The 10,837-nt window shown below is 40.5% G+C and overlaps 1 protein-coding gene across 3 annotated transcripts; it reads left to right on the plus strand.

The window, feature by feature from the left end:
• The first annotated feature begins 6 nt into the window (after positions 1–6).
• ATRIP (ATR interacting protein) lies at positions 7–10,636 on the plus strand. 3 transcript variants are annotated; one of them, XM_017737349.1, is made up of 13 exons: positions 7–33; positions 1,180–1,265; positions 2,280–2,450; positions 3,093–3,208; positions 3,495–3,655; positions 4,657–4,755; positions 5,180–5,309; positions 6,069–6,800; positions 7,365–7,507; positions 8,062–8,153; positions 9,027–9,110; positions 9,387–9,636; positions 10,107–10,636. In XM_017737349.1, exons 2-13 carry the CDS (start codon positions 1,206–1,208, stop codon positions 10,166–10,168), a joined length of 2,100 nt encoding a protein of 699 aa, XP_017592838.1. In that variant the 5' UTR covers positions 7–33; positions 1,180–1,205; the 3' UTR covers positions 10,169–10,636. The 3 variants fall into 3 exon arrangements, with proteins under 3 accessions (XP_017592838.1, XP_017592837.1, XP_017592839.1); XM_017737348.1 differs by having other exon boundaries at positions 1,183–1,265; XM_017737350.1 differs by lacking the exons at positions 8,062–8,153; positions 10,107–10,636 and having other exon boundaries at positions 1,183–1,265; positions 9,387–9,560.
• Positions 10,637–10,837: the final 201 nt, after the last annotated feature.

Below are 10,837 nucleotides of genomic sequence, written 5' to 3' on the forward strand. Positions count from 1 at the left end.
GAGCGCCGGGGCTGCCCCGGGACGAGCGGCAAGGTCGGTCTGTCCCGGCGGCTGCCTAGCACTGCCCCGCTGCTGCGAAAGGGTTTGGTGTCCCTTTAGGAATCGCAGAATGGCCTGGGTTGCAAGGGACCTTAAAGCTCGTCCAGTCCCACCCCCTGCCGCGGGCAGGGACACCTTCCACTACTCCAGGTTGCTCCAAGCCTCGTCCAGCCTGGCCTTGGACACTTCCAGGGATCCAGGGGCAACCACAGCTTCTCTGGGCAGCCTGTGCCAGGGCCTCCCCATCCTCACAGGGAAGATTTCTTCTAATATCTAACCTAAATCTCCGTCAGTGTGAAGCTCCTCCCTCTTGCCCTGTCACTACATGCTCTTGTAAATAGATTTGCTCCATCTTTCCTGTAAGTTCCCTTAGGAGACTTGCTCCTGCCTGTCCCCCTGGCCACCAGCACCCCACGGTGGTAGCCCCGCTGTCAGAGGGATGGTTGGGATTCAGAGGAATAACGAGAATAACAATCCCAGCAGGCACATTGCATTGATCTCACGGCACCAGGAGCCCCCGGTGTGTGGGGAGGTAATGCCAGCCTGGGACGAGGGTGCTGCATGTTAAACCTGCCACATAAAAAAGCCTAGTTTCCTAAACTTTTAACATGCTTTAGGTGTCATATTCTGGTAGCATGTTGGCTTTCAGAATTCTTCCCTTTAATTTCCACTACTAAGTGCATAGCATGCCTTGTATTAACAGCTGACTTTCAGGTTTACTTTGAAAAAAACAAAAGCAGGGGTTCTTCATAATGAAGCTTAGAGAGCTTGAATAATCTAAGTGTGTTTCAGCAACCCTCACATCTGTCATCTCACCAGGGGAACAAGTTTTCAGTGAACCCTTGTTTGTCCATTAATTAAAGTTATCTCAGAAGAAATGCTTGCCTTTGCTGTGGGTCATCTTGCTGGTTTTCTGTGGTTAGAAATTTGAAGTAGGGGGGTTCTTCTTTTGTAAGAATTGATGCACAACCACCAGCAAAGTTCCTGTGGTGATTAGATGAGGCAGTTTATGTGTTTGTAATGACAGTAAAATCCTAAGATATTCAGATGTATGCAATGACAAATAACAAAACCTTGGTGTTGAGTCACCAGTGATGTACGTACATCATCTGTGCTTCAGATTTTGGCTTTTCCCTGCAGCAGGAAGCAGAGCAGAAGATGGTCTGATGAGAGATGCATTCCAGCTTGAAGTGCTGCAGACACAGCATGAAGAAGTCAAACAGAAGGTTGGCAATATCCTCCCCTCTCCTCTGAATATCACATTTTTGATAGGACTAACTGAAAGGTGGGAGTAAATCCAGATCCAAGCATTTAATTCTAATCAAGCTGATCAATAATGTTTGTGATCCAGGGGTGTGTTAAAACCATTATACTAGGAAAAGCTCTAGTAATATTAAAGAGTGAGAGCAATATTTTATTTCTTGGTCATTTCAGATTAGCAAAAGATAATTTTTCAGTTTTATTTGTTCCCTATCAAATAATTTCACTGCCTGTCAGTCAGTCAGCTGGAGTTGTTTTGTTCAACTTAAAAGCTTTGAAGACCTGACGTGACTTTTAAGTGACTTTATGTTACTTTACCTTCTGGTGGTTCTTTATGGAAAGAGATACTCTGTTTCCCTTTCTCATCCTTCCCTCCCTTCTCTGCATTTTTCCCAGCTCTGTTATATCCACCTTTATCAGGGAATCTCCTATGTGTACACCATGTTAAACCATAATTTTACAGTTGTAGAGAAGTGTCCTTCTGCTTTTTTCTTCTTGCTTTTCTGAGTAACTTCTTTATTATCCCTCCAAAGTCTTGTCTCTGAGTGGTGGTGGCTGCTCAGGAAGTATTAGAGACTCAGTATGTCCTGAAGATACTGTCTGGGGGGGGTACCTTGTCTCAGGACAGAGTGCTTGTTGGCTGTCCTGATGGATGCAATAGTATAATTAAATTATCAGTTATCATCCAAAGAGTGAATAAATTACTGATGTGTGTGACTAGAACACTTAAAAAAAAAATGTAATTGCAGAGAAGGGGAAAGAGAAGGATGGTCTTGTCATTTTTAATTAAAGAAAACAGCATCTGAGTTTGATTTCATCAGAGAAAGATTAGAGGCAACATGTGTAGAATTTATGAACTGGGTTACCAGGAGTATTTTTCTCCCTAGAAATTACAAATACACCTAATTTTCAACCACATACTGATGCAAAGACATACTTTTGGCTATATCCATCCTTTAATGCAATTCCTCTGTTTGCAGCTGAAAGAAATGCAGGATGAAATTCTTGCTAAAAATGGAGAAATTAAAATTCTGCGTGACTCAATGCAGCAGATGGAGTATGCTATGGAGGAACAGAAAAGATCATACCTGCTACTGGAGCAGCAAAAATCTCAGTTTTTAAGTGAAAAAGAAAAAGAGTTCTCCAAAAAGGTTTGTAAGTATGTCAGTTACCTGCAGATCACGTGCAGAAGCTGATTTATGACTTAATGATGTCACACACCATTTAATCAAAGAACATGTGTGTGAAATTTCCACAGTGCATGCTTTTATTTTCTTACCTAGAAGAAAGCATTTGTAAGAACTCGCTGAGGGCTTTCCCTGCCAAAATAAAGGAGTGAAATTCAGGTGGTAGAGGTTTTCATTCACTTGTTGCTTTTTCAAAGCCATCCCAACAGCATTGCAGTTGAAATGTATTTTACAGTGGGGAAAAGTGACAGAACATGCTTTGTGGCTCTGATCAGATTGCTATTCCTGTTGCAGTCATCTTTGTGCAAGCCCTGAAGAGGACAGTGGCTGCTTTTGTCCAGTTGGCTCTGCAGTTCCAGCCTCACTGTAGCCATGCTCTGCGTGGCACTTGCTCTGTCTTAGCCACTCACAAAAGCTTCTTGCCTGAACTCCTGGCACTTGGTTCTCAGCTGGTGTTAATTGGACTAATGTTCATAAAAATGGCCATCTTGTGCAGAGTTCACAGTAAGCAGATAGTGATCTCGAGCTCTTATGGTAACTCAGTTGCTCTGCAGTTGCACCGCCTCTGAATGGTAACAGTAAAACTGTCCTGAACTCCTCTTTCAGTTACAGTCCTTGCACTCAGAGCTGCAGTTCAAGGATGCAGAAATGAATGAATTAAGAACACGACTTCAGAACTGTGAAAGAAATAAACACCTTTCTCAGGCAGTTCCAACGACAAGGTAGGGAGGGTTGGAAAAGGAATTTGTGTTCATTTTTGCAATACATAGTGCTTAAAACTATTGAAGAGGTTTTGTTTCTTCGTGTAACTCTAGCTCTGTTGTCTTTAAAATATACAACCAAAAAAGTCTGATGACATCTATGGAATTTTTTCAAAAAGAGCCTTCCTTGTATCTGTGACAGAAATTCAGAGCTATAGTGAAGTATCTTTAAAACATCAGTGCAAAGAAAACACATTGTTTAATAAAATAATTACAAAAGAAATACTGATTAGTCTTTTTATCTTAGCCCTAAAAAGAATATTGCAGTACAAGTGAAATCAGAAGGATGTTCTCCACAGCCTGGAAGAAGATCTTTTCCTACAAAGGAATCCTTCAATGCTGAAACGTCCACTAGGCCATCGTGTTCTTCAGGAAATTTTATGGCCCCAACTACTTCCATCAAAGAAGGTAAACCCATGTACAGCTTGCAACATTTTTAGCTGCATGTGAACATTCTGCCTCAGAGAAGGATTTTGGTGCTCTGTGAGTCAACAGTTGCAGTCAGTTCACAGTTATTTGTTTTATTTTGGTTTTGCTTAAATTTTTTTCTACTTTAAATCAACTGGAGTTAAATAGCCATGACTGAAATTTGCATGAAGATCATTTTAATTCACACTTTAGTACCATTTGCCAAGATGTCAATGATGAAGTGGCCAGTGGCTGCAATAAAAAACTTCATTGTGTGATGAACTAAAACATCCAAATTGTTCATTTGTCTTTTCTCATTGAATAAAGAATAGGAAATAATTTGCCTATTTCTTGGTCTGCTAGTCAGCTAATGCATTTTTTGTATTCTTGTTCTGGCTTTAAAGCTGACCTTTTTGGGGATTGGATTTTAAACGGTACATATTTAGCCATATTGAAAGAAGCAACTGAAACAATGTACTCATTTCCTCTTTTATATGTAGGGCAGTAATATATACAAAATTGTATCCTGAAATTCATTGAGTAAAGCTTAGGAAATCAGTATCTACATGTATTTGAAGATTGCTATAATATGAAACAAAAGTAGTGATTTTTTTTTTATAGCAATGGGAAAGAATAAATGGAAGCAATGTGGTATCATCAACTAATCCTTACTTGCAGTCACAAAAAATCTGAGGTGTTGCTGTCAGTTACACTGTTCATTCTGAAAATATGGGCAGTAGGAACTCCAGCAAAAAGAAGAATGCAGCAGCCTTAAAGCATTAGTATTGCTACTGTTTGTAATGGTAACAACACTCAATATGCCTATTTGTTTGAAAAAATACATTTGTTTACTTTTCTTCTGAACCTTGCAAGGCTTTTGGTTTTAGTTTGCCTGGTAATTATGACATATAGAGATGATTAAAAAATTATCTATTTCTGTGGCTGAGTGTGTGTAAAGGCTGTGTGCAGATCTATGTTCTCACAATCCCTGTTTGTTTCAGAGAGTAAGATAACACCTCCTGAAGTTTCATCCCTGAAGCAGCACAAAGCAACAGGAAAAAACGGTTCCTACAACTCTGTCCCCAAACGAAATACACAAGGTAACTTAATTCTGTTAATGCAGAAATCAAACCAGGGAAAGCGTATTTAAAAAAAACCCAAGCACTATAATAAGCATTTTCAACAGTCCTTCAGGGTACTATCTTAGTGACAGTTGGCAGTGGAATTTTATCACATAATTTCAATGTCTGGAATGGAAAATGGAGGGCAAGCTACCAGAACAGCTGGGATATGTGATCACTTGGCTCGAGCTAGTTTGCTAATATGGGATCATAATTAAAATACCTCTAAATATAATTTGGTTTATATTTAAGTATCTTAAATTCTTGTTAAGAAAGAAGATTCATAATGAAAGAAACATTTTGGGGTTGAGAGCACTCTAAAGAAGGCTGATCTTTTGAAATACTAGTTTTTTGTTGTTGATGATGGCAAAGCTACTCCAATGAAAACGCTGTATCCTTCCAGGTTCTATCTTGCTGAATGCACTGATGAAGCAGCCCATTGTCCCTGGGTCATTTCTAGGACTCTGCCACCTTCTCAGTAGCAACTCTGAGCCTCTACCTGGAGCTGTGTTGCCGCCCAACTCTTTGGATATGTAAGTTTTATTTTCTTTGTTAAACTGTATCTGCCATGTTCAAGTACAGTGGCATTCTCTGTACTAAGAAACACTTGGTCATGCAGGACAGCTCATTCCCTGTGGTAAATCCTGCTCTGCTTAGGCCATTTAGTGCAAAATTTGGAACATCGTTCTGCATCTTTGATTATCACAGATACTAAACAGTGGAACATCACAAAGAGATAAATTAGGTTAATTATCTATTAGGGGAAGGCACAGAACTAAACCTGGGAGTAGCTGTTAGCAGCTTGCATTGCAATGAGGTAAGCACAGAAATATGATCATGAGTTAAGGGGGAAGAAAATGTTGAAAATGTGATTAGAAGTTGGTTTTGTATCTTCGGAATAGAAACTGTGTTCAATTTGTAATGTACAATTTGAGTGCAATTTTCCAAGATGTATTTATATTTCCTGGTAAAGCATTTTAAATATGAATATTGGATATTAATTATAACAGCTTTTCACTTTACAGAATTAGGCTGTAGCTCCTGAAATACCTTTGCTTTTCTGATAGGTTATTTTATTAGTAATGAAACCTAGAATGCTTCAAAATGGCTCTTCCATGCAGGCATCAAGGAGCAGGATGATGTTTTTCCCCCTTTCTTTCTCTTTTGGAAACAGACATCTCTCAGTACTCCGTCCTTTCCATTATTCAATTCATAATATGGATAACTCAGATTTCAACTCTGTTCTCTGCCTTTTCTTGTGAAGCATGTCCCTTTTACTTTTATTTGGACAGGAAGCCCACGGAAGTCCCCAGCAGCAGGACAACTCAAGAAGGAATCGCTCCTCTTGTATCCCTGCAAGAAGCTCAAAAACTGGCCATAACAGGACTGAACTTGATTGCTCTGGATGAAGGATTATCTGAAGGAGGCCCAGCAGAAGGCCAGGGAGGGCTCCTGCCCCTCACACAGAGCAGGATCCGAGGTGCTGTGCATCTCCTGCCCCTGGTGGAGCACCACGTTGGTGCCTTCTGCCAAGCAGAGCAGCTTGGGGACACATCCGGGAATGGAGCTTGTGGGACCCATCCAGCTGCTGCTTCCAGAGCCAGCACAAACACAGTGTCAAGCAAGGAGGACTTCAGGTTGTCTCTTGAAGAAATGACTCTTGTATCACTGGGGATCCTTTATTATTTGGTGTTCTACAGCTGGGATGTTGTCCACACACTGCTGTCTGCTGAAGTGGAAAAAAGTTCTGCTGCTGGAGATGAAGAGATTTCCAAGATGGACAAAAATGTGTCGTGTGACAATCAGTGTGACAATAAAGAAGAGAGCAGGACACAAGGAGGGCTTCCTGCAGCTCCACAGGATCCTCCCAATAATGATCGAGCTCAACATTCTTTGTTTAAAAAGCTGCTTCAGATTTTAGCTTTTTCTGCTGCAAGGGGCTCCCAGACTGACAATATCCTAAGCCAAAGCCTAAAGGTTTTGGTGAAATTAGCTGAAAATTCAACTATGGACTTGTTAATAAAGTAAGTCAGTAATAGCTTGAAAATTATTTCAGAGTCTGCTGTTTAGCAGTTTTCATTCTCTGTTGAAACTCATCTGGGCAGATTTCAGTAGAAGTTGTGCCATGTATGAGAGAAATCACATCTCAGATCACCTTTGAGAAGCAGCTGAGGATCTTTCTACTGCCTTTTCTGTTAATGAGTGTAATAATCATCCCTGATCAGTAACAAGGTTTGCTGATGATGTTCATATGAAGCAGATGCTGTTGCCACATTAAAAGTGAGGAAGCTTCTTAAGGCCACATGCAGATCAGAGTATTTATAACATTCATTCTGGGGTTTTTTTGGGAGGTGCATAAGGAAGGAAAGCATAGGATCTCATTCTGGCAGGTGAAACTGCTAGTGTGAGCTGCAGACTGACTGCCAAAAGTAACTTTTTCAGCATGCTTGGTATTTATGATGGATGATTTGAGATCAGGAATGTTCTGAATAGCTAAAAAAGCACACATTATGATGCTGTCTACAAAAAACAGTGTATTTTCAACTTGTAACTGCACTTCCTATTCCTAACTAAGTTTTGTTTTGAAGTTTCCAGCACTTACTGAGTAGCCAGATACTGCAGCGCTGTCTGTGTCCCGAGACCCCTCTGCCTGCTGTGCTTCTGACTGTGAGACTCCTGTGTGCTCTTGCTCAGCACCACGTGTTGGTTGCTCAGCTCTGTTCTCATTCAGGTAAAAGACTGCAGGACACAGAGAACTGTTACCATGACTAAAAGCAATGTGAACAGGCCTTGCTCCAAGGTGCTGAAACCCCAGAAGGCAAAAAGCTATGTTACCTGAAAACTTGTTTTCTGGTTATGACTTGGAGAGTATTTGTCTTGGGGTATCTGTCTACAAGCAGTGCTTTTGATAGCCACTTTAAAATCACTTTCTAGATTGTGTATTTAAGGCTGATGAGGGAAGAAGGGGCTTTTGAGGAGTTTTGAAGTTAAATTTGTCTGTCTCATGGCACTGTTGATTTTAGGGATTTCAGTTGTTCTGCATGACAAATGGCCTCTGTTCACTTCCTTATGAATGAACCAGGACAAGATTGCCAAAAAGGCAAAGAGGAAGTTTAGGGATACCAATTCCTCAGCACTGCTGAAGATGTGTGAAGTAAAGCAAGAAGCTGGGCCTGTACCACAAGTCCTAGGATAGCACTCAAAATGTTTTCTTGCCTGATAGAATTAATCTTTGTCATGAAAAAGTGGCTGGTTGGGAAAAGAACAAAGTTCTCTCTGTTTCAGACACTTGCCTTCTCCTTGCACTCTACATGTACATAACATCAAGACCAGATAAATCAGCATCTGAAATGCTCTGGCTTCAGCTGGAGCAAGAGGTAACCACGGCTGACTGTCCATGTGCTCTTTCCTTTTCCTTCCAGTTGGGGGAGTGGGAGGAGCAGGACAACACACAAATTGAATGAAAACAAGTTCTTTCTCTAGCTGAAATACAAAACTGCAAGTATGGGCTTGCAGTAAGGGATTACATTGGTTTTTGAAAGGACCTGCTTGAAACTGAATCAGTAACTACCCTTAAAGAGAGCACTGGTCATAATAGTCTTTTAAGTGACTGAAAAAAACAAGGAAGATCCTAGGATGGCTGCAGATGTTCAGCACTAAGCTTTATTTTGCTTTTAGATCAATAGAAGAGTAAAAAGAAGCAAGATTTGTGTTTCCTTTTGATTGTATTTATTACATCTAAAAGGCATTCTGTAGTGATTTAGGATTTATATTCCTGGTATTCAATGGAAATGCTAACTTGCTGTCTAACAGTCATGGTTATATACAGACAGAATAGCTTTTAAACCTAATTTGTGTTGTTTGTACAGACAGAGCTGACTTATTTGAGGTTCTATTTGCTCTACTTCCCTCATTTTAAAGAATTTTGAACCATTTCCATTGTGCCCCTACCTGCCTCGTTATATTAAGTGTAAACACATCATTTGTAGGCAGTGAATTAAAGGCCACTGACCTTGTCAGCCTCGCTCATCAGAAAGTTGAGAAGGTTTCTGTGCAAAGCAAATTCTGTGTGTGTAAAGTGTTACAGGGAAAAAAAACCTGTACAATTTTGAAGGTAAATGAGATCATCAGTTACAAAAAAAAAACCAAACCCCTGAACAATTTTTGAAACCAGCAATGCATTATCATTTCTACCTCTTCTTAGCTGCAACTCACACAACTCACTCTAACACAGCCTGTGTTTGTAACAGACAGTCAGGCTCCTGACACGCTGCATGTGGTGCTCCAGACCAGCAGTTTTATTTCCTGGCACAGACTGTCAGTGCAACCTCGAGGTACGTTCACCACAGCCCCCACTTTAGCCTGCTGAGAACTTCAGACTTCTCAATGCTGAAATTGCTTTTTGCCCCTTTTATTTTTTTTGCTGTAGTGGAACAGAAGTGTCCTGTACTTTAGAGGATGCCACCTTCTAGGAAGCTTGCTTTGGCTTGCTAGAAAAATTCTGAAATATGAAAGTCTGAAGAGATGAAGCACTAAAGTTCATACTGAAATAAGTTTTCTGCTCCTGTATTTTTACTTTGTGTATTGAGGCACTGTTTTTCTTCTTGCAGGTGGTTAAGGCACTAATTGTAATGTTGCACAGACAGTGGATGAAGATTAGAAGATCTGAGACCAGCTTGTGTGCACATAAGGAACGAGTTATTCAGTTTTTACGGGATGCTGTTTTACTCTTGCACAGCCTGTCTCAGAAAGATAAACTGTTCCATGAACACTGTTTGGAAGTTCTCCATCAATATGACCAAGCCATGCCAGGCATAAGGGCCATTCTGAAAAAGACTCAAAAACTGACTGCCTCTGAAGGTAAAAATCAGTCAAATGTTGGCTTTTTTCCATGTTGCAGAAATAAAAATTTCATTTCTGTCACTTTTCTCTTTTAACAAGTACCACAGCTGGTTGTTGGTTAGATCTCTGGAGGCAGTTTAGATTAGATAGCAGGAAAAATTCTTCCCTGTGAGGGTGGGGAGGCCCTGGCACAGGGTGCCCAGAGAAGCTGTGGCTGCCCCATCCCTGGAAGGGTTCAAGGCCAGGTTGGACAGGGCTTGGAGCAACCTGGGGTAGTGGCAGCTGTCCCTAAAAAGGCATTAAAGAAAAGAGGGGGAGAAGTTTGTGTGACAAAACACAAATCTAAAGAGCTGTTTGCATGACACATTCAAAAATGGTATTTGCTGTAGTCTTCTACTAGTATGTTTTAAAGTGCAGATACCAGCTATAATTATACTGTATCACAGACAAAAAAATCATTCTCTGAAACATTATTATGTTTTGTGCAGGGCTGATTTTGGATGAACTGTATCCTCCTGAGCCAGAAGACCAAGGAATGGACTCCAGCTAGCCAAAATCAAAGAGCAAAAATCTGTCCTTCCTCATCTGAATCATCACTGCCAATGTAAATGTGAACTTTAAATCATCCTTCTAAGTGATAATTGTAGGTTGCACTCAAACACAGCACAGCTGAGACACATTTCTTTGTTGTAATTATTTCAGTGCCATCTAAATGTAGCTGAAAGCAAAAGAACTTTGATGAGAGAGTGATACTGCTGTGCAAACCCACTCAATGGCTTATGACTGGTTCTGGTTATGAATTTCATCCTGTATGAATTTGCTGTGAATGAAATGGAAATTCCTCTCTACTCTCCATTTGACTGGGACTACAGCTGAATTTAAGATGCTGAATGTGCCCAGGTGTTTGGCATCAGAACACACTTGTTTCTTTTGTACCACTTTCTTGTGTGACTTCCAGAATTTTCGTATTGTTTGTATTAGTAAACAATGGTGATTTTAAAAACCCTTCTAGAAATAACTTAAGAGTTGGCAGTTCATTACAGGGCTTTGGATTTCTTGCTGAGGATGAACCTGAGTTCACTCAATTTCATCAATCTGCTGAAAATGTAATTACTGAGGTGCCAGACTATGGGGCTTTGGATTTCTTGCTGAGGATTGGTCACCTGAGTTCACTCAATTTCATGAATCTGCTGAAAATGTAATTACTGAGGTGCCAGAA

The sequence above is a fragment of the Corvus brachyrhynchos genome, unplaced genomic scaffold (genome assembly GCF_000691975.1).
Source record: "Corvus brachyrhynchos isolate BGI_N302 unplaced genomic scaffold, ASM69197v1 scaffold266, whole genome shotgun sequence".
In the NCBI taxonomy this organism is placed as follows: domain Eukaryota; kingdom Metazoa; phylum Chordata; class Aves; order Passeriformes; family Corvidae; genus Corvus; species Corvus brachyrhynchos.